Genomic DNA, 24,930 nt, shown 5'->3' with positions numbered 1-24,930 from the left:
AGCCAGTTATTCAAATCCTTATCAAATACACCAGAGGGCATCTTTTAACCCCTAAATCACGGCACAAAAAAACCTCAGTACACAACATACAGTACGCAGCTATTGTTTAATGACATATGTGTGTGCATTTTTCTATGCACGCAGGCCTCGTGTGTGTTTGACAAATCTCCGGACTGCCTCGTTAATGAGTCCGGCACACTGTGACTAAGCCACAGGCTACGCTGTATTGGCACACAACCTACAGTAGAGAGTCAAATAATGTGATTAGGTCCTCCAAAAGGCAATTAATTATAAAATTAGTCATGAGCTGGTGTCTCTCTCGCCCTCGCCCTCTCTCGCTCACACATACATGTGCGCACAAAATCAAAACTGAAATCATCTTTATTCTTTGGAGCAGAAATTGCAATCCAGAAAGTGACAGAAATGTTATTATTAACAACCTTATTTGAACCGAGTCCAAACTACAGACAGAAGTGTTGCTTGCAGAAATTTCATTTCATTTCCATCCTCCATGACAGACTTTTTTTCTCTGAAAATAGCCTGAATTCACATCTTTGAAGCCTTCGATTCAAGTCCAGCCACAGCTTACCATTACAACGACTAGTCTGCCGCAAAGCAACGACAGTAACGACAACAACAACAACAGATAAGGAAGTAAACAAAGCGAGTTCAAAGTCTAGACGGCGAGCAGTGACCGGGAGAGATGAGCTGTCACTAACTCAAAGACGGTGGGTGGGGGTGGGGATTCTGTAAAGATGACAGCTCGGAGCTGCGATATAAAGATATTTGACAAATGACAGCAACTTTAAAAAACTCTAACACCCATTGTAATCAGCGATCTGTGACCTTGGGATAAGTTTGCACAGCCAAACCAGCAAACTCTAAAATATTTCTGGAGCAAAAAAATAAATCAATCTGTTTTTGACACTTTCAAAATATTAGGGCATGTTTAATGACGATACCAAGTTTAGCTTACGGGAGAAATCAGACCAAATCACCGTAAATCTCTAACTAAATTCCAGAGGCGTATCCTCGTAACCCCTGCCTGCCCATATCAGATCTTCCTTAAAGCTGTATAAATTGACACTGTCTAAATTTCCTTTTACTAGACAGACTATTGAATGGGTGGGTTAAATGGGTAGGGCGCAGTTAAACAAATGCTCTGGATCAAGGAAATTGTGCGTGGCTTCTTTTGTCATTCAGAGAGGAAATTGAGAGATATTCGGCAGGGGCTCAGCGCTGCTAACGCACGACATTCATCTATAATGCACTTGGCCTGTCCGTCAGATACTCCATTTCCTGTGACTAGCGCAGCGTGCCTAATCACCCAGCTCCATGCAGGGTTCCTTCCTCAAAGACAGCCCTGCACACACACACACACACACACACACACACACACACACACACACACACACACACACACACACACACAGAGTCATGAAGTAAAAAATGAAGACAGACACATGCACAATACACGCACGCACACATTGAGCCCACTTAGGCAAAACAGATTATTCTTATCGTGTGAACAAAACATCTGTAAAGACTCTCAACACCAGTGTGCTCTAACAGTGTCACGACCTCAGCAGCATCTCCATAGCGCCTCTTTCATCAGAAAAGCCTTTCACAAGCATGCAGAAACCAGACACATCATCAATAGGTGGAAAGATATAAAGTATGTAACTTAAACCCATTTGTTGCTGCTTAAACATCTTACGGCAGCTGTTTTTTCCCCGTCTGCATTTATGCACACGTATTTGGTGAGAAAGCTTCTACTTGAGAAAGAAGGCAAAATCAGCCAAAAGTCTTTTTAGAATCTGTGGCTCATTACTCATCCACAAGCTATTAATGATTAAGTACTCCAATAAATCTGCAAATACAAATTAGCTTCATTTTTTGCTATAAATTACATAACGTGACATAAACAACCTAACACAGAGTGAAAATTTATAAAGCTTTAATAACACGTTTCTACTCTCATTATTGTGGTATCAGCTGCAATTATAATGATTTCACTGGTCTATAAAGATTTAACAGTTAACAGTTAATTTGATCATTTATAAAAATTACTCACGTATTAAAAAAACTAAACTTAGCCATACTGTGGTAGCTCTTACATTTATAAATCATTTACCATTAGCACCTATTAGTGAAAGCAGTTTGACATAATGACTGTTAAGGTACTAAAGTCTGTCACAAATTCTTGTTTTATTACTCATCTATTACTAGCGTGCAGCTAATGGGGACGGCAACAAATTAAAGTATTAACCCCAAAAATACTAAAGCCTACATTTTTATTAATGCTCTGCAAATCTTTAATCTTATTACAGATTAAATAAAAACAAGCTCACTGAGTTTTAAATGCCTGAGTTTGGTAATGAATGCATGGGATATACACACAGACAACTTATCCATGTATAACCCTTCTAATAAGGGTTATACATGGATGCACAATCTGTATGGGAAGACTAGCAGACGCTGAAGCTGGCAGCTTCTGATTAATTGTAGTAAAATGTGACACATTAACACCGCAATGCAACAACTTGCTACACAGTATGTAGACTTCAATCTGTTTCCATCATCAATGCGGTCTGATGGAAAGAGTGGTCGCGGAGCTACATCGGCATTCCCCGCTTCCACCTGGGGTGCAGCCGGCAGGATCTTTCAGAGCGGCCCCGAGGTTAACGTGGGGCCACACGCTATCAATACTCCTCTGACGCTCGAATCCATACCTGTGAACCACCACCACTTTGTTTACCTGTGTGTTCAGTAATTAAAATAGATTTCTGAGAGGAGGCCTAATCCTTTCAGAAATAGCATCGATCTGACTACCAATGCACGAGAGGTGCGGTGTAATTTTGTCTGCTTTTTTTTCTTCCCTCCTCCCCTACACTCTGTTCAGCATAACCGAGTGCGCTGAGGACACACTCCCCTGCCTCTTCCTCCTAGACGGAAACTTTGGAAAGTCCTCGACATGAAGGACATCATTTAGGGGCAGAGGAGGGAGGGGGCTACAATAGAGGGGTGGCAGGTGGAGATAATAGAGAGGGAGCCTCTAACCTCGTCTAAAGCTGTCTGTCTTCGTAAATAAAATGAGATAATTATTGAGTGAACAACATTATACGCAGACGACGCACTCTTTCTTCTACCCCCCTCCTACCGGCGCAGTTGTAAATCTCAACAAACACGGTGCTTTTGGACATTAAGTGCTCACTAAGCACAGTGGATGCATCATATTTCAAGAGCAGGCGTTGTGTGGGTGAGGAGCTGGGGAAAATGGAGTGTAATGGTTATCCATTATCTTATATGGCAACGGCAGCAATGATCATTTTCAAGTGACTCATTTCTGGAAGTACCTATCTATTGGCCACTTCGAGAGAAGACTTTGATGGCTAATCCAAAACAACTATTCAGAGGTCATTTACTGCGGCAGCGTGGAGACACTCTGCACAAGAGAACGCTCAAGCCTTCCTCATTATTCAAATACAATCCTCAGGAAGATCTACATGACAAACAGCAGTGCAGCAGCCCCGGAGTGGGTGATTACCTACACAGCACACTCCGAACCAGAGTGGAAACATTAACAGCGCATCAACAAATGAATATATCACAATCCAAGTAAGAGTATGAAAGCGGCACAATAGATATTTGTCAGGGGAATTAAACAATGATACTGGAGCTGTATTAATACGTCGACGCTTGCTCACAGAGAAGCTTAGTAGTCGGTAATGTGGCCACGAGTCATGTCTGCCAGAGAACTTTCATATTAGTCAATCATATTCTATTCATCTCGCAAGGTAAATGTATTTTTATTAGTGTCGCTGCGCTGTTTGTTTGTGTGTGGTCTCAGCTCCACATGAATGGTTACTTAACACCACACTGATTTCCCCTCAGCAGTTAGAGAAAAACCAGCCTATGCTCAATGATGCATCACTGTGTTTGCTGCCGCCAGGCCGTGTGTGTGTTTGTGTGTGTGTGCATATGTCTTTGTGTGTTTGCATGTGTTATCGCTGCTGGCACATAGACAGCCAGCCCAGGAGTGACTGCCGGGGTGTCACCATCTGTGGATGCATTTATGTCTGTCTGCACTGAGTTGTGTGTGTGTGTGTGGTTTGGAAGGGGAGGGGGGTTTAGGGGTAGGGTGGAGATGCGCTCAGACAGTAGACTGGATGGCAATTGTAACATCAGTAGGCCAATTTGCTACCAAAAAACTTCAAATTTCAAATTATTTTTTCCTATTAAAGACCACAGAAAATGCCATGATTTATAAAGCCCCCTTGTATCAATTACTGAAAGCTAACTGTAAACTCTCATTTTGTCACATGGGCAAAAAAAGAAGAAGAAGATTTTAAAGCCTTTTCTACTCGTTACGATGGATTTTGCAGTGTATCAAACACTTGGCAAGCAAGCTAGATTAGAGTTCAACAGCAGTTGGTGGAGATTAACGCCCGCCGTGCTTAGCGCACGTGCAAGGCTGCAAAAGTGCGTGTGTGTGTGTGTATATGTGTGTGTATATGTGCCTGTGGGATGTGTGTGAATTACTGAAGAGGCCCTGGCTGGGATAACCTCTACCCCCAGCCTGTGAACTTGCAGGATCCTTCACGGTTCATGTTTGAAGTGTCAAATTCTGCACACTTCATATGGATTTTGGCACGATATGCCAACCCACACCTCTTACCGAGTCTGAAAGAGTCCAGTCTCACAGTCCAACTGTTTGGAAGAGTATTAAAACACATAAATGGAACCCTCCTCCCAGCCCCCCCAAAATGGAAAGCTTTCATGCCTGGCTGTGATGCTTTAGCAATAAAAAGGACATTAGTGAATAACCAACCTTTTCTATCTTTTATTGGCTGTTGGATGGAAAGAAAAATTAACAAAAGTAAAATTGAATGAAACTAATTCACAGTTCGGTCCAAAAACGACATCAAGCACCAAAATGAGGCCTGGGAAAAGGAAGGTAAAAAGTCATGGCCTTCACACAACCGTGCAAAAATTTTTTCCAGATATTTGGGAACAGTGAGCCGTAAACAAATACAAGTCATTTATCTTAATGTCACACCTTTGCACACTGTGGGAAAATGTTATACATGATGTAGGGGCGACTGACAAGGGAACGATCGGACATGTTGGTATATGGCGCTGGACTCCACCAATATCTGCTCTGAGATACAACCTATAGCTGCTTATTCTGAACTCGGATGCACATGTTTGTGCACGTGATGCTCCGAGCATTAGAAAGAACGAGCTCTCTGGTATGACAGCAGGCATGCGAAAGACAGTACACGAATGCAAGGCAGTGCGGCCTGCACGTGCATCTTTAAATCCAGTGTGCTGCGCATTATGCTGGAATTCACACAGGTTGTCTAAACAGTCAAACAGCGGATCAATACGCCCATCGATCGGTGGCATTGAGACTGAACTGGTCGTGGCGAGGGGGCAGGAGATTCTCACTAGAGCTCTCTGCAGGCTGCCGGCTGGAGAACGTATACACACATACTCACACACTCCTTTGCGGACACACACATTTACTGCAAAGGTGAGGCTGAGACAAATATTTGAGAACATGTGTATACAGATTTACGAACGTTAAATTTCTTCCTCTCTGCCTACTCGAACAGAAACTCAGGCTTCCTTGGGACACAGACTACCTCCGCACCAGCACAACGCTGCTCATCTCATATGAGCAGATTCAGGTCCTGTCTGTTCAAGTCAGAGCAGTCTGCCAGCAGTTTGTCTCAAAGTGAGGGCATCCAGTCAGCTTCAGCAGCTGAATATCAAGCTGCCTGCCGCCACGTCTCCTTGCGCTCAACTGACACAGTCGATAGCTCTGCATTATTCATGGGGACGGCGGGGGCCGATGAGATGGCCTCTCACTGAGGGCTGGATTTCAACAGTTCCAAACTTTACACGGGCTGGCGGACGCGTGACACCTTCAACAACTGCTTATCGTCAGCGAAAATGACAACCTAAGGCACAGGGAAGGGCACGGACTTTAAAGGGGAGGCTCGGGGAGGAATTTGTCAGAGGCGCATCTGTAGGTTTTGAACGAGGCTCGAAGACTGACACCATGGTTTTAATGCGACCCTTTCACAACTGACTGATGTGCCATTTAAATAACAGGCAGTGGAGCAAAAATAGCCCCTCTCTAAAAAAATAAAGTACATACGACTTTCTTGTCAGCTCTTCTTGTTTGCTATCAAGTCAATAAACACAGATCACAAAGCTAACATGAAACCCCGAGTATCTTTTAGCGATAATAAAAAAGAAAACAAATCATAATTTGAAATGTTGCTCAGCTACGTTTGCTTATTTCCATTACACAGACTCAAAACATCAATTAGCTAAACTGCGTCCGTTCAAAAAAGGAGGAGGGGAAAAAAAAGAACAAGTTAGGGAAAAAAAAGAGAGACTGTTATTTGGAGTAAATCAAACACGACGCAAAGAGAACCAAAGGCAATAAAGAACGTCAGGCTGCTTGATATCAGATCTCGGAGGAGAAATTTGATGGGCACCAATGAGCAGAAGGCATCTCGGGAGGATTGGACAAGGGAGAGATTTAATGTGATCATAGGGGACGCTCATCTTTCAGGGAACGGGGTAATAATGAGCAATCAATAACATCCCTAACAGAGTTAGAGCGAGTGGCTGACAGCAGATGTAAGGCTCCGGCTAACAGGCTACGTCTGATCTCACATTACCACACTGGATCTGAGTTTAACACACACACAGGCGTGCAAAGTGTGTATAAATGCACAGACAGCATATGGATACCCCACCCCTCCACCCCCCACACACACCTACACACACTCTGTACTTCTTACACACTGACACATGCACACAGCGCACAATCTCCTTAGGTGACATCCAGCAGCAACGTGTCACTGTCTATCGATCAAGAGCTGTAATCACATTCACGGGTGATGAACACAGTTCGGTATTGTGAACACGGGCTTCTGTTTATCCGGTGACTGCAGATTTCACGGCCTAAAATGACAACCAGGATATAAAAAGTACCCAGTAAATAAAGCTCAATGTCCTGCTCACTGCTGTTGCCACCACTTAGACTTAGCTATCATGTAGACTCAGTTTGAATAGCTAGAAGTGACTTGACTAACATTTTACAAAAAAGCATTTCAGCATGGCTTAAGATTAAATGTTCAACAATCCCAGGGTTTCCTCCAGAAATATTAATTTAACTGTGAAAAGTGTTATAGGAGAGCTTATTTTCCACTTTAGAGGAGGACACACCAGTGAGCCATTATTCACATGCAGCAATGCATGCATAAACTATCCCACTGTTATCTGCAATTATTTGATACAAGTGGACAGATAATGGTTAAAAAGTTAAAGATAAGGTAGTAGACTAAAAAAATATATCCCCTAATTTAATAACTGTAGCTATTCTATCCAGAGATTCAGCATCACAGAGGTCTAGAAAAATACTTAAGAGTCAAGAAAATGGCTAGAATAATAAAATGCCTAATCTTCTGTTAATCAAAGCATTTTAGCTGGAAATATTTTCTTTTGATTGGATAATTAATTCTTTTATGCTAAGATCTGGCCGACAGTTGATGTATTTAAGCCGCACTGAAACAAAAGTCAAATCTACTTGTACATTCAGATCATCACAGAACAATGCTGCTGATGTAACTGGCAAATAAATTACCACTAATTTAATACAATACATGTTTACAAAAGAAACATAGCATTAAGGTTAGCTTCTATAGTTACGCTCATTTCTTATAGCCCGACTGAAGGAGCCAAAAGATGATTAAAGAATGCGTTCTCAATGACCCTGAAGCTGTGAACCAAAACACCAAATACTATTTTCTCTGCCTATTTTGGAGTGACAAAGACCAGGGCCTTGATAACAGTTTGGATGTGCACGTTTGCATGCGATTTCACATATTTGTGACACAGCATGTCTCACAGTGGCAAAGCAGTTTTAGAAAATCAATTATTTTCTTCTTCCCATATTACTGTGCCGCTTCGCTGTCAGAACCTTTTCATGAGCATTTCTGCTCCCTAAAAGAAGAGTCGGACGACGAGGAGGAGAGAGAAAAGGGCACGAGGTATTTATTGAGGAGATGAGTTGGGACACAAGATAAGGAGTGACTCTGCTGGCCTGTTCGAAGACGAATGTCATTCCACCACTGAGGTCCCATGAGGGACATGAGTCAAGGCTGAGGAACGAAGAGGCTGACAGAGGAGCCAGAAATTCAGGCTGTGATATTTCCATTTTTGAAAGTTACGATATTTGTTACTGGAAGACAAAGCCAGTACGGCGGCACTATATAACATCTGAATTCTGCTTTTACACTCATTTCTTCTTCACCTTGAGTTCTCTGCTCCGAACATCCTCCCTGCATGCTTTCGTTGAAAAAGCTGATTGACACCAAGCCTATAGGGAGCTGCATTTTGTAAACAGTATCATGTCGTTGCAGATGCTCCAGCTTTTGTTAACAACTTGTACTAACAGCTGACCAGATGTGTCCGAGGGTTGCAGCGTCTCCTAGCAACAGTAAAATGTTCTGGCAGAACGGGCAAATCTGAAAGCACAAAACAGATTTCTATACTGTGTCTGTCCTTTACTGGCCAGCAGAACATCAAACAGTGAGGCCACTGGTAATGTAAGTTTAATCTGCACTCATTCACTACCTGTTACACTTTGCTGTCCCTCGCACCCTCCTTAATCAAAGCTATAGCACAGCACCTCATCAGGTTGTTAGCTCTCAGAAGTTGCTATGGGCCTCTTATCTTATCAGTCAATCTGCAGCAGCGTGCAGGAAATGAGACACACAACAGCAATACTGCCAACAACACCCATCTGTCAACACACACTGGCTCAATTACCATACTGTAGCACAATTCAGGACATGCAGAACAGCAGCCAAGTGGATAAATTGAATTGCTGACGTTATACAAGCTAAGTCATTAGCGTATCTGTCACCGGTGTATCTGTGCAATAGTAAAAGTGGTAAACTTTTTGCCGCCCGGACGTAAATCTGCATTTTTTTAAATCATTGGGAGTGTGCATTTGTTTTGATTCGGCATCCTCGTATTACCGACTTGTTTGCAGGCTCTGTCTGCAGACAGAAAAAGGCAGGGGGGAAAATATATATATAAAGAGGAAGGCGAGCAGATACACACAGAGAGAAACAAAGCGTGAGACAAACCCATACAGTGATACGGAGAAAAGGGGAGAGAGATACACATGCAGGGAGATAAAGAAGGATGCCTGGTGTATGTACTGCATCCCAAGGGATCACTTACTCAGTATAGACACTTTCATTGGCCAAAACCTCTTCTCTTCACACACACACACACACACACACACACACACACACACACACACACACACACACACACACACACACACACACAATCCCTCCAAGCAATATTCCTGTAAGCACTTGTCCACTGAAAATCACTGCAAGTGAAGTGGAGAAGAGGAAGGAACGGAGGAGGCTGATAGAATACAGGGAAATAAAACAAGGAAAAAAAGGGATCAGGAGGAAACAGGAGGACACCTGGCTGGTGTCCAGGGGAATTAAACAGTCTGTTTACTGCTCTCAGCGCCTCAGCACTGCTATGTTAGCCTAATGGCACGGACATGAAGCCAATTGATTTGTAGACCAATAGACCTCTCCCACAGCACAGGCAGATTACCTAGATCACTGGCTCTGCATCGAGTAGACATCGCTTCTCATTTGCGCCCCACAGGCAGTGGAATGTGAAGAGGGTTTTTGTGTGTCTGTGTGTGGGCATGTTTGCGTATATGTTCGCGTGCACCTGGGATTAGAATGTGTTAATTCGCAAACTCCATACACTTACAACCAGGTGACCCTTATTTCAATTATTTTCCTTCAAATTATGTAAAATCCTTTATGGAGGATTAGCTACATTATATTATTTTCATATATATATATATATATATATATATATATATATATATATATATATATATATGGTTTAATTCTGTAAAAGGGTTAAAACAGCCACTGATGTGTAAGTGCTTTGAAATTGTTCAACCTGTACAGCAGGTTATGTCCTACAACTATATGGGATATTACCTGTCATTGTAATTATTAAAGAATGGAAGCTTGAAGACAGGAGACGTGTACCTTCTAACATGTTATGAAGAGAAACTTTGGCCAAAATATTACCTAATCAAGTAATTTTAGTACCTAGGCATTGAACAGGTTTCATAACTGTGGTCAAAAAACCCTGAAATAGTAAGCAAACACACACACACACACTCACACACAAAAAAAGACAATAAATAAATTTAAGCCATGTTCCCACTCACAAGACAAACAGGTCCTCTGGCTGAAAGCCAAGCCACCACCACACTGGGGCTAGCGTTACAAATGTGAAAATGCCTCAATATTATTTCAGGTGCCACCAAATATCCAGTTATTGTGCCATATATGTCTAAGAAAACAATGATTTTTAGGCTTATAGCATCAACACATACACTCAACAACAGGTTAAAAGCTAGCTCCTGAAAAACAGTATGTCTGATAGTGACATGAAAAGAAAAAGAAAGCACTAGTATGCAGAATGTATAAAACAGACAAATATCATGGTAGTCTTCTGTTTTTATTGTTCTATGCACAAAGTATAGATAGCAATTAGGTAAACACATCTATAGTTGAAATGCTAAGCTAGCTTAACTGTGTCTTGCTAAAACCATTTTTGCAGCCACAATCAGGGACAATAGAAAACACATATGTAGCCTCGGGTTCTGAGACATGAAGCCGCCTCGCCCCGTCATGTATGGTTTACTCAAACCATCCATCTTAAACTGGGAATTTAGAAATCAATGAATAATGTTTCAAAAACTTTTACAAGTGGGTATGAAAATGTCATTGACATACATAATGATTCCAATCCAATTTAGAGAAGAAAAAAAATATTCCATTGTGATAAAAAAAAGAAAAAAAAAAACCTGACTGTGGATTAAAAGTATTTTTTCCCGTGACACTAAACAGATGATGCTTAAGAACTGATAGTACAATTACTGTGGAAGTGTAACATATGGCTCCATGCGTGATGCACATCTGTGGCATCAACAGTGAATGTGGTTCCAAACTGAATGTAGAAACCCAAACGACAAAAAAAAAAAAAAAAGAAAAAAAACTTTCTGTAGGACAATGACAGACCACACACACTTGAAGCTACATTTATCCCTGTGTACGGCCGAATACTAAGAGCAATTCCACATTCTCCACAGTTTTCACTCATGTTACTGTCCCAGTTGATAAGCATGAAAATCCATTTATCTACAAAGGAACTGTATGGTCTGTATTTGACAATGTCTCTTTCATGGTCCCTTGCAGAACCCCTTTTTTTGCTCACAAAGCCACCCAACTGACTCCGCCACGTCTGTAATAGACCACACTCATTTGATATAGACATATCAAGCAACTTATTGCAGAGGTTTTTGCCGTGCATCAAGAGGAGCGGAGCTGGCCGACAGAAGCGGTGATACGCTCTGAACATAAAAGAACAATGGGCGCGAGGCAGATGCAGTTAGACGAGAAAAAGACACAGTGGACACCATACAGGGCTGCACATATGTTTGCTGGCATGAATGCATGGACAGAAAACCTAATGGAGACATGCTAAGGGTGACTGTCATTCAGCTTTCTCCTCTGTGTGAGTCATTCTCCTGACTGCTGGGTGTGCAGGAGAACGGGGATCCAGAATTAGGCCTCTGGGGAGGATGAGGAGGAGGAGGAGGGGGAGCTGTCAGATTACTGATTAGAGGGTGGGGAAGTGGTGGGATTAAAATGTGCATAGGTATAGACGGTAGCCCGACTAATGCAGCTCACAGCTCAGGTAAGGGCTTCGTCGAGCTTAGCTGTGGGGATTATAGCGTGCTTAATGCACTGACAAAACTGCACAGGTGGAAATGTTGCAAAAAAGAAATACAACTCTCCTGGAGATTCTTATCGTAACACCTTCCTCAATGTTATTCATTGCTGATCTAATCCATATTTGTGTAAATGAGCTGCACGGAGCTTTACAACACAAGGCAGACAGAAAAACCTTTGAGACTTTGGTATTAACAATGATGCTACGTCGTAATCACCCTCTGGCTAATGCAGCTAATGAATGAGAAAACGCTAGCAGGCTAACGGCTCTAATTCTCCTTCACAGGCTATCATGTTGCAGCCCGGAGACAGATCAATACCATTTGCTCAACACACAGGAGGCCTGGGAATCTATAAAAGGGCTTTTATTGAGTAATTAAACACCCATTACTGTCCCGTGCAGCCAAACAATAAATTTGATCAGCCTCTCAGGCACAGATCCAGCCCGTGATTAATACACAGTGCATGCATGACATAAAAGACCGCAATGACATTTTGGCTGTTTTAGACCCTAGAACAAGAGTTTGGTCCTTACAGCGGTTGTTTTCAGGTTCCACGTTATAGTCGCACCTTTGGGAAGCTCAGAGAGCGATTTTGTGCCTGTCCAGCAGCCTGTCTGACCGTCCTGGCCTGTAGTTTGAATCCCACCAGTACCACCAGTTACAGACACACCCTGCTTTTAAAAGTCCGGAAGTGAAATTTTAAACCTCGGTCAGTAACCCTGTAAAGGCAGTAATGTACTTCCAGGTGTTGTTGCTAAACAGATCCTGTAATTTTGAATATTTTAAAACATTTATATTGTGTAGAGGGTTTCATTTTTCCAAGAAAAAAGCAACAATACACACGACTAGTTTGGAAAACACTTGAATTGTCCTATGACTTCTAATGTCTCTACTTATTTATTCACACATTTCAGAGTTACTGAAGGCTGGATACTGTTCTTCTCAACATCCTTTTCGAACACTTGCACAATTGAAAATCCTGTTACAATCCCATCCTTGTTGGAGAATATTTAGCATTGTTGAGCCAACAATATGGCATCTGGGTGATTCTCCTAAATATGAATGGCCCATTCACAGAGCTCAATGGAGTTGCTTGGCAAAGGCCCTTCCTCCCCTCCCTCCTCCATACGCAAAACAATATTCAGCGCAGCAGTCTTGGCACTTTTCCCCGAAATCAACAAAAGAGGAACTTGAAGCTGTCCCTGAAACCCTCAAAGCATTAAGCCTCTGTGAGATGCAAGTACTTGGCACAAGCAAAGCGATTTATCGACAATGGGCAAATCATACAGTGCTTTGTGAGATTTAGGGGATACAATAGCACTCCGTTTCCAAAGCACACATTAGTAAGCATGTCATTGGGACCCCCTGGGGGATTTGAGCAGCCTAGAGGATTGTGTAGTGAAGAGGATAAATATATGTTACTGGGCAAGAAGATGGACCATTGCCAGTGACTCCCTCCCTCACACAGCATACTGTGGATTACAGAGTGAGGAATACATTAATAGAATAATCTTCTGACCATATAAACTAACCCACCAACTGAACCCATTTGGCTTGTTAAGTGTATACATTGGAGTGCATCTAAAATCAATTTACAACCATTTAACAGAGCTCAAGAGGTGCAGATGAGGAGAGATTCTCGCCTCACGCACGCACGCACACATGCATACCGAGGGCTTCTGCCACAATTGACAAAAAAACAACAACAACAACAAAAAAACTTGTTATAAATGTGCAGCGCTTGCAGCCATGCTGAACTCTTAGTGCTAAACAAAACCAACAATGGACAAGCAGACGCCCACTCAAAAGTCAATACCATGCGTGCCTCCTCTTCCTCTTGTATGGTTAATGCATGATGCCAGGTAGGGGAGACAGACGGAGAGTAGGATCTCATTATACGCTGCGTGCTATCATTAGCCATCTACCACATGTGTCCATCCTGCCAGCAGAGTCATACAAGCAACATCCTAATGCTCTCGCCCGCTTCCAGTGGGGAAACTTGGCCACACACACACACACACAGTGCAAGCATGAAACAACATAATCACACACAATCCTCCTTAGCAGGCCTGAACACACACACACACACACACACACACGCATGCAGACGTTAAGCAATTTCTCAGCGACTGAGCTGCAGATCGTTTCCTTTTTTATGTCACTGGGAAAAAAAACATATGTACAAGTTTTTGATTGCTGGTCAAACAAAAGACAGTCAACAGTTTCATTTTGAAATTGAAGCTGAGGCAAATTTAGAGCTTGGCATTAGTGTTGATTGTACAGCACTTAAATGCAAATAAATGGGAATGTTAAGAATTATCATCAAAAGCATGACAACAGTGAAATTTCTGTTTTAACTCATAACTCCGCTAACAAACACTACTTGTTCACAGCAGAAAAAAATGAGATACATAAATATTTTGTGTCTCTTGCTTTGCTTTAAAAAGCCACAAAAAGACTATAAAGTTATCACCTCAAGCTAGACAACATATGACTCCCATTTTTTTTCTTCTTCTTTTTTTTTAACATTTTACAAACCAAACCAGTAAAAAATAAATAGATAAAAAAAAACGTAGCAACCCTGCAATAGTCACAGTCAAATTTGGAGCTCTTTAGCAATAGAAGTTGTTTTTGCTCTCGCTCCCAGTTTGTGTCCATCTCCCTGAGGCCACAGGCAGCTAAGTGATGCTGTGCCACACGCCCAGCCACTCAACATCCTTTGTGTCCATCCCCTGGCAGCCTTCCAAGCTCACACAGACACCCATACACACATACAAATTCACTCTCGCGCCAAATGAGCCATTGTTCATTAACACGCACGCACACCTCAACCGCCTCAGACAAAAATAAATAGATAAATAGATAAAAATAAAATAAAATAAAAATAAGAAGTGCTGCTGACTTACTTTCAATTTGCCAAAGGTGTCCTACTAATCAAGACATTCAAACTGAGTGGCGGATTGGGGGTTTGTGGGGGGGTTGCAGACAGTCACTATCTGGCCAAGCCTCGCTGTTAGCAAAATCAGATCATCCAGTCAGAGCCCGAAAGGGAGAGCAGCAGCAAGGCATCACAGTCAGCTCCTGTCTTGCTCTTTAGCTGCTGTTTTCTTTAGGCCAGTGCTTTTTCTTTTTCTTTAAAAAACAACAAAAAAAAAAAGAGGCTCTTGTCGGGGTCCTCCGTCGTCAAACCAAATGAGCGGCAGCCCCTTCGCACACTTTAACAAGACTTCCATGGCAATAACCTAATTAGAAATGGTGCCTTCTCATTTCAAGGCACAATGTAAAGGATAAGCTGTGAGCTGCCATGTCTATTAAAGGTCTAATGGTGTGGAATATTTTTCCTTTTTTTAATAAGTCCTTAGCATATTTAACACTTCCAAACGCAGAATGCTTTAATATCTGCCAGAGAATCCGGGCCACGGGTGGTGGAGATTGCTGGTGAAGAGTAAAGGGAGGTGAACGGAGGTCTGTTTAAAATTCAGAAATAGGGGGATAGCGAAAGAAGGTAGGAGGGAGGAAAAAGTATAAAATAACTGTCGCTTTGATTTGATTAAAACCTATGAAAAACGATGCATTACATAAAATGAGAAACTTCAAACATTTTGTGGGGATTCAGAGTTCAAAGAAATGGAGATAATGCTTTTTAATCCTGGAATTAACATGGAAATGAATTTGACAGGATGTCTTTTAGAGGATGGTGTGCGTGCGTGTGTGTGTGTGTGTGTTGAGAGGGGGGTAATAAATCTGTAAATTTGGCTACATTGGTCATAGATCAGTTTCTGCTGCATTTATTGCAATTCTTTCCTCATTTGTGTCAAACTTAAATTCATGACCTCACATCTTTTAACGTCTAACTTTTTCTTACATGTTTTTTCCCGTTTTATAATAGCACCAAAACCTGATGAACCACGTCTGGCAGTGTAAAAGCACAATCTTAGCACTGAGCATCACAGGTTACAGCAGGATCTTTGGTAGTAAGCTGTAGGTATTACTCCTCCACTGAGTCAGTCTTATGTGGCTATCCCTTCACTTAAGAACACCCATCAGATTTTGACTGGATAATAACTAGTCAGCACTGAGAAGGAGAGATGCCAGGAAAAGTGAATAGGAATCAGAAGAGTGTGTAAAAAAGGTTGAGTCGCAACACAGGGAAAAGAGGAAAAAAAAGTAAAATTTATCAAGCGGCAACTGTCAGTCACAAAAAACAAAACCCCCATGTGAAACTATGAAAAAAAAAAAGATGCAGCCAGTGTAGCAGGGAAAAGAGGGGAGGAGGGGGAAACATAGAAAGAGGAAGAGGAGGATAGAGTGGATCACAGTGTCAAGGATTTTAAGGAATTGGCGTCCACTCATCTACGGAGAAACACGGGCAGCGGCCCTACCGACAGCTACCTGCCGTCTCTGAGAAGAGGAACTTGGATCAGCGAGGAGGGGGCTGTCAGCTAGCACGCAGGGAAACACACAAAGACTACACAGCTTCGCTACAGTTAGCTGACACACAGCCCCAGCACTGTCTTCTGGGACAGAGAAAGAGAAGAACGAGGGAGAGAGAGGGAGGTGGAGGAAGAGAGAGGAAGAGAGAGGGAGGAAATAAGTGGACAAAGAGTGAAATAGATGAGAGAGCAAAGAGACAAGATAGGCTGACGCACTGTCGAGCAAACGCGGAGAAAAGAAGGGGAGCAGGGAGGGGAGGTGGAGAGATGGAAGAGAGCGAAACAGACAGACAGGTCCGAGAGGGATTTGTTCTATTTGCATGCGCCAGGCTCCCATGGGGTCCAGCTCCGCTCAGCAAGCCAAGAGCACAAAAGATAACACTTAACATATTTGCTAAAAGATGACAACCCTGCCTGGATCTCATTTGAAGAGGCCCCTTTGTCAGGATGCTCAGACAGGAGAAATCCACTGATATGGACGTGGCAAGGACTAACAAATGTCTCTCTTTCTTTCCTTCCTTCTCCCTCTGTCTGAAAAGCCCGGTATTCCCCCCCCCCCCCCAACATGCACATCCCCTTACATCTGGCAGGAGTCCCGCGGGGCAGACTAGATCGCACACCGGTGGTTGCAGGATGGTAAAACAGCTTTTAATGGTAAACATTACATACTGATAGAAAGTGTCAGGATAATTTATTTATACGGCCCCGCTGGGAGTAGCTTAGCCACCCTCGCAGCACACCGACTCTCTCTGTTCATTTGAGGGAAAAGTCCACATTTAGATAGATAAAGTCAGAGTAAAGGGCTGCCTGTTTGTAAAGCACTTTTTCTGCTATTCCTATTATTTCTCCACACTCTGTCCCTATTAGCTTTACTGTGAGGCCGTTGGAGATGTGAGGCGATACTTTATGTGTATAATGAGAGGGATTATTGCGACTGTCACTGCAACAAGCTCACACAGTGGACGCAGATCTTACGGTGAGGACTGGAGCAAAGGAATAAACAAACCGCTCAGTATCTACATTATTTACAGTAGGCCACACACACACACACACAAATCAACAGCGCGTGTGGCTGTTCCTGCGTTTCCTTCTTGTGCACACACTCTTGCCTTTGGAAAAACTCATGCTACCCATCTCAAACGTCAGAGCCCGCATTTCACACGAGTCTCAAAAACAGCAACAAAGCAAGAACACAAGTGTACGCGAGCGCCCAATAAAAAGAACAGAAAAATCACATCTGCAAATCAGACCCGCACGTCCAAATAAAATCAGTATGGACTAATTTAGGGGAAAAAAGCTGCAGAAACTGTTCAGTTTTAACTGTTCGCTGCTACTTACATGTGCATACCTCCATGCTAATTTGGAACAATGAAACCAGTATCAGGATAACTTCTACATTTTCACCAAAGTGTTAGAACATCAGCACGCGCACGTATAAAGAGAAATAAAGGCGAGACACACGCAGCAGCAGGAGAGAGGAGGTGAGGTGAAGCGAACGACTGCATGTTTGAGCTCAGAGATCAGAGACGAAAGGTTGAGTTCTCACTAACAGCCACTAGAAAAAAAACAAGACTGTGCAGTTACAGAACTTGGCTGTCATCCATCCTAAAACTCTCGCCTTCAACGTGAACCTTCTTATTGTGCATCGGCACAACAGCAACACGCATGCAGGGATGTTTTGTTTGTGTGTTTATGTGGCTGAAATTTCAAAACTGAATTTAATTTTGGAGCAAGGTGCTCTCAATGTGTCATCAGCGTTCTTCTATCACGCAAGAAATCCCTCACCTGATTAGAAAAATAATAACTAGCACTGAATGTTTCTTTAGTACAATAAAGGAAAAAAGATATGGTGCAACTAAGGGGAAAAAAATCATAAATATGTATTTTTCACTTTGTAAAAATGTGACAGAGGTCTCGCGCACAGTGACTCCAGTCACATCCATTTGTTTCATTAAGTGATCAGTGAATTTCTGAGCACATTATTCTGTCTCAATGATATTTTGAAATGTCAAGGAAAAAAATAATTAGCCTACTCAAACTGCTGTATTTAATCTGCAGCTCTGAGGGTTTTCAAGAACAATATTCCATTACAAATATGTCATTTATTTAATATCTTGAAAAAAATCGAATTAGAAATTAAGCCATGTGTAATTTAGATGTTGCAGGCTTAGTCACCAAATATTAATTACCAGGTAGTGTGTGTGCTACACAAGGCTGTGTTTGTGTTACAGAAAAAAAAAAAGTTTTTAAAAAATTAAGAGAAAGAAAATTAATCCAAACAACACAGCTACAATTTGGACATCCATCTCAAACATGAAGAATTCACTTTTTGAGTCAACACTGAAAACAATCTGAGGTCATCAGCTCCCCCCTACCCCCAACCCCAGCTGCCCAATGTTATTTTAATAGTTTTACATACATAAATACACACACACACACACACACACACACACACGTAAGTGAAAAAGTACATAAGTTGATGGAGAAAAAAAACATTAACCTACCATAGACGCTGCTGCTGCTGATCATGTCGTGCTGGAACAGAAAGAAGAAGAGAGAGAGGAAGAGGAGGAGAGAGCATTGGAATTAATTTGTGGAAGAAAAGGCGGAAGGAAGGATTCCCTCTCAAAGAAAAAAAAAAGCTTTACAATAGGAGACACTTTCTGGGTGCAACACTGCTCGGATTTCAAGCCGTGTGAGAGGTGGGCCCTGCGAGTCTTTGGAGCAAGCAACTCAATAGGAGAGCCATCTAACCTACATGCATCTCATTAGAAAGTGGAGCCCGAGATGACAGGCAGCAGTGGAGGAGGAGGAGGAGGAGGAAGAGGAAGAGGAGGGCGATATCGGAGAAAAATCAACTGGTGCGGATCTGTCATCCGAGTTAAATCCGCTCCTTACGACCACAAATGTCCAGTTTGTGAGATTCATTAATTAACACGTGCCGCGATATCACCGGATCCGCTGACTGCACGCGCAACTTGTTGTAACCGTACCCGCCTCATGGAAGCTAATGGGGAGAGGAAAAAAGCCTCCACGCGTGTGTGTGTGAGTGTGTGTGTGCACCCAAGTTGTGGCTTTTTTCTGTTCGGAGTGCCGCACAGTCGACACACACAAACAGGAAGCCAACGGTGCAGCCTACGTGTCCGTGCCTGTGCGATCCACGCGCGGCGTGGCGCAGGTGCGCTTCACCGACAGATGAATAAATAACCCGTTACGCAGAGGGCATCGCTCGCAAATCGGGAAACTTGTCAGATCACAAACTGCACATGCACTATTCCGAGATGAGCGGCGGGCTGCTCCGAGCTCGTCTCCTCCACACAGACGCGCTGTCTGCTCTGACCGCTCGCTCTAATTGCAGATGCAGCGGATCCCCGTTCCTTACCTTTTTTTTCTCTCTCTCTCTCTCTCTGCTCTCCAGTGACAGGTCGACCTCTCACGTGTGTGCGTGTGTGTATGTGTGAGAAAGCGTGTGGGGGGGGGGGAGTGTTATGGTCGCATCGATCCCTGGGAGGGGTCCTGCTGATGAGCGAGGTGCCGAGGTTAAGCCGGGATGCGTGTGAGCTGAAACCATCCCAAGTTAACGCAGTAGACACTGACCACAGCCACTGCCATGTTGGAATTTCACCAGCGCTGAACAGCTGCTTCTCAGACTGACCAGTACGCTCGCCAACACGCATGCGTCAAAAGGAGGAGGCGGCGGTGAAGCAGGGAGGTGGAGGTGGTGGTGGTGGGGGGTGGAAAAAAAAATCCAATTGTTACCCATAAGGTTGTTGTGGGCACTTGATTTGTATGTTAAGTTTGGAAGTGGTGATGGGAGATGAGCCGAAAGAGGCAAACACAGAAAGAGTGAGGACGCCTGCGCTGAAGAAGAGGCGCCTTTTAACAAGTCACTTCCACTCAGCTGTATTGAAAGGTCACACACAGACAGACACACTTTAAGCGCGTTTCTGACGCAAAAGAAACGCCTTTTAATCTTTGCACATCACCGACGAACTGATTTTCTAACATGGACACTGATTTAAACACAGTGCTTGCGACCGCTTAAAAGTTCTCACTGATGATAAACTTTAGCGTTCACCTCTTAAACCGAGCAGAGAAGAAGAACATGGAGAGAAAAAAACACGAGCGCACGCAGCAGTCGCAAATATCTCCCAGTGATAATTATAGCAGGCAATATGGAATTAGCAATTGAAGCCCTAATTAGAATGAAAATGTCCCAGTTAGCGCGTTATCAAAGCGTCAGCGGGGAGACCAGGTTTAAACAAGACATCAAAGATGGAAGACCTGTCACTTCATTGTTCCTAATATCACCCCACTAAGTAGTTAGCGCGCGAGGGTGAGAGAGAAAAAAATCATCGTTAATGTAGCCAAGTTTTAAGTGAGGTTATTAAAAAATGTGCTTGAAACAATAATAACTCGGGGTTAAATGTGCATCCATGCTGAGGTCACGCACACCTCCACCAGTGGCTTCCTTCCTTCCTCCTTTCTTTCCTTCCTTCCTTCCTGCTTCTTATGGCTCGGGCCTGCGCTGCAACTTTCGCTATCAATAATTATTATTATTTTACAATTCCACCACTTCATTAAAATTGTCAAGCCGGCAATGCAATCAAGGATTAATTAAAATTGATTGAAACCTTAGTTAATCACTATGTAATGGCTTCGTGGAGGAGTGATCTTTTTGTTAGGCAGCGCTAATTATTAGTTAGAGGGAAAAAGGCTTCCATGCATCAGGTTTGTAATGTTTAACTGGGGGAAAACAGGTCTCTGTCTTACATTACAGTGTGTAACTACATTACAGAGCATACCCCCGCCCCTCCCTCTGATTTCCATACTGAAGGCAAAAGATATAATTCAAGTGTTTTGAATATTCAGTGTTGCTATAAAAGGCTCCCACACTGCTATGGAAAACCTTGTGTAAGGCTACTTTTGTGACGTGTAAAAGTGTGTGTGTGGGAAAGATTTAACAGCAACATAAATCTAAATAGATTTTAACTCATTAGCCATTGGAGAGGTAATGATGTAAGTCTGCCACTAATGAGCTTAAGCTCTTAATTGAATAGGAGGGGGGTGGAGAAACACAGTCGCACACACACAAATATGAACACCCACACAGTGCACAAAACACAATGCGCATACACACCTTCCAGTGCAATCCTGTTTCCTGTATTCCTCCTCTCTGTCTTTCTCTCTCCATCTCCAGGGTCATAAGAAGGGGGGGTTAGAGTCACATGACCAGCTAAATTTCAACCCCAGCGCCTGCAGACTTCAGTGTCGGCCCTCATCATTTCAACGCTACACTTTTTTGGTGAATTTTCCCCCTCCCTCCACCAGCCCCAAATTAATTAATTAAATAAATAAAACCCAAAGAAATCTCTCGTGTTATTTATGAAATTACCGTGCTAAATGAAACACGAGGTCCTGTTCTTTAATGCGAGACAAAAACAAAGCACCTAATCAAAGGAATCCCCGAACATCACAATAATCAGCTTCGGCTGCAAATGTATCATATTCCCGCTTATAAGAGGCAGAACATGCAACAAAACCCGTTGCTTTGATGTCACCTCCCTGCATATCATATTTTTCTTCATCTTCTCCAAATAATTATCAGCACTTAACCTGCCTTGTCTGCCACGAAGTAAAAATGTCAGAATCTATTTGGATAAAGAGGAAGGCTTATAGAATAAAATGTTTTTTCTTTACATTATGAATAGGCCATATTCCCTTGGTAATACAGGCTGAAAATGAAAATGATGATATCCAATTTCTTAGTGTCTTCTATCAAATATACCCTGATGTAAACAAAGCCCATGTGAATGGGGTACAATTGTAGGGGAATCTCAAAGGCAGGAAATCCAAGGGGAGAAAACGGAGAGATTAGAAAAGCCCAGACAGTGTTTCCAGTCTCTCAGATAAAGAATAATAATATAGGGAAATAGAAAAAGGGATGAGTTGTCTGTGCTTTGAGGCTAGAGTGTGGCCAGTCCTCTTTTATAACCCAGACTAACGGCCTGATAGGACGCGGTGTGGATTTGAGCAGAGCCTATTGAACATAAGCTGCTAAATTTGGCAATAAGGGGAATGTGATTTACTGTAAGCTACAGTGGCCCAAGAGTGACGCAGCCACCTGCACACACACACACACACACACACACACACACACACACACACACACACACACACACACACACACACACACACACACACACACACACACACCTGAGAGCATAAAAACACACACTAACAATAACTCAGTCACTCTGTTACTGTCTATTGCTCTCACCCTCATTCTCCCTGACACACAGTGTGAACGGCTGGCCCGCTTTGCCTCTGAGCCCTGTGCACACACACATAGACACACACACAGACACGCTCGCACGACCACTCATGCGGCTCAGCAGCAATGACTTTGACAAATAACCAGGAAGTCCTGGTGTTGGCTTAAAAACTCCAACTTGTTCAGTTGCAATTCTGCATTTGTCCTGCTTTAATGGCTGTGGAAGTGGCTTTGGAGGTAATCTGTCAGTGATTGATTAGAGCCTGGCCAAATCCCCCCTCACTGAACGCATTGGTAAGCTGCAGGCCTGCCTGCTGCTGCCGCTGCTGCTGCTGTGTGAGGCAGAGAGAGACAGAGCAGAGAAAAGACAACACGGAGACAGAGAGTTCTTCGATGTGCAAGTACATCGAAGAACTCAATAAGAATTCAGCTGGGAATTCATGTGTCCTTTTTTTAAAGGCCAAAACAGCCACAAACTCATCTTGCATATATTATGAAGCTGACAAAATCAAAGCAAGTAAGGGAATGTTTTATCTTTAGCAATATATTATTTCACACAGTGCCCAAAAATTCCTTATTTTATGTTTGGAGATGATCAAACCCCCAAACCACCACATTTCTTTCTTATTTTTTATAGCATCATTTAATAAAAAATATGTTTGTAAGAATTCAGCTCCAATATTTTGCAGTCATTAAGCATCAACCTGGTCAAAGTCCTCATCAGTGGTGACCCCAACCCTAGCGCCACACACTAATCTAATCTTTTTGTTTTAGAGACAAACAACAGGGACTTTTTTGAAAAATGTAAAAAATATTTGTGATCTCCTGATTGCTAAGGGTTTGGAGAGCGATACAAAAAAGTCATGATCCTTTAACTATATCAAATTTATAGTAAATTTTTTTTCAAAAGATATTAAATATTTTATATAAAAAAATGTTGATATGATGTTTAAGATTTCACTGGAATATTGAATATATATACTGGAATATATATATATATATATATATATACACACACTTGATGCCAAACTGTCAGTGTTAAAACTCCTATAGGAGAAGAGGTATTTAGTTTATATGGAGTGCATCCTGATGTAAGAATATATACAGCATTACATTCTACTGTACCATGAAATATACTGTTACCTACATACAGTACTGTGCAAAAGTCTCCCCCATTTCTCTGTATTTTGCTTCCATGTAGTCACTCTTTAATGGTAATTCTTAAGGAAGGCAAACGGGGAGAAAAGGCTGAGGTATGCTGAATTACATAAGAAGCAGAATGAAAATTAGTGGCGACAGGTCTCAGTGATGAATCTGAATTCATGAGGAGGCTCTGGTTTGGGGCTGAGATCTTGTCAAAAGTAAAAGTGCAGAAAAGTACAGTGGTTTCCCAGTTCAGGCTGTGTTCAAGAATAGACGTGATAACACCAAATATTGACTTTCAAGCTCATCAGAATGGTGCTAACTCTGTTTTTGCCTCATATATTAGATTCATTTTAAGCTTGCACGTATTTTCCTGCCAAAACATGAAGAAATGAGGGGAAACTCGAGACTTTTCCACCGTACAAAATGCTCCTCCTCCTCCTGCTTGAGTAGGCTACAATGAACAAAGAAAACTAGGCCATACATTTGTTGACAATGCGAAAAGAATCATCCAAAGATTGTGCGTAAAGAGATAAAATACGGGTGCTTGAAGCAGCCACGTCTCACGGATGCATTAGTTCAGTTACAGAGCACCGAGGCCTCTGTCGACTTCACAATCGAATGAAATACAGTGTCACTATGTGCTGACATTGGTAAGAACTCTTCTTATGCGTCATAAAGAACTGTTGGATTCTTCTGACAGATTCACAAAGCAAAGTCTCTTTGCAACTAAATGACCGTGTTATCCTCCATTTTTATGGCTGCACAGATTTAATCAATGAATACACTTTATTTCACATGCTGTAAATGAATTAGTCCACTGATGGTTACACCTCTAACGATGTAAGCATCACTTTTATATACTGACTGGATGAGTGCTTTTGAATTTTACCATTTCGAACAAAAGAGGTTATGCTGTTCATGAAGTAATCAAAGTAAAAACAATAAAACAGTGCATTTAAATGTGTGTGTAATATTCCCATTTGGCATTTAAAACGATCTGCAATGTTACAGTCTCTGTTCTAATCAGTCACAACTCATTTCCACTTCTTTCTGCTTTTCTTTTATAATCAAAGACAAGCAAGTCCTTTTGCACATGCACAGGCTCTGACCATGAAAATGTTCAGCATGAATCTTAATATCACTTAAGTGATAATTATTCTGCTCGCCACAAACCTGACTAACAAAATGGAATTCAA

The 24,930-nt window shown here is 42.3% G+C and overlaps 1 protein-coding gene across 1 annotated transcript in view; it reads right to left on the bottom strand.

The window, feature by feature from the left end:
- The window catches only part of LOC120723509 (fidgetin-like), a 28,102-nt gene extending 8,133 nt beyond the window's left edge, over positions 1 to 19,969 (bottom strand). The window contains exons 1-2 of the mRNA XM_040014993.1: positions 19,697 to 19,969; positions 18,819 to 18,849 (exon numbers count right to left, since the gene is read on the bottom strand). Coding sequence (XP_039870927.1) covers positions 18,819 to 18,843 — 25 coding nt within the window. The 5' untranslated portion in view covers positions 18,844 to 18,849; positions 19,697 to 19,969. The remainder of the gene's footprint in view (positions 1 to 18,818; positions 18,850 to 19,696) is intronic.
- Positions 19,970 to 24,930: the final 4,961 nt, after the last annotated feature.

This window comes from Simochromis diagramma, unplaced genomic scaffold (assembly GCF_900408965.1).
Source record: "Simochromis diagramma unplaced genomic scaffold, fSimDia1.1 OVJJ01000680.1, whole genome shotgun sequence".
NCBI lineage: Eukaryota > Metazoa > Chordata > Actinopteri > Cichliformes > Cichlidae > Simochromis > Simochromis diagramma.
This window is presented reverse-complemented; position numbering and strand designations above follow the sequence as displayed.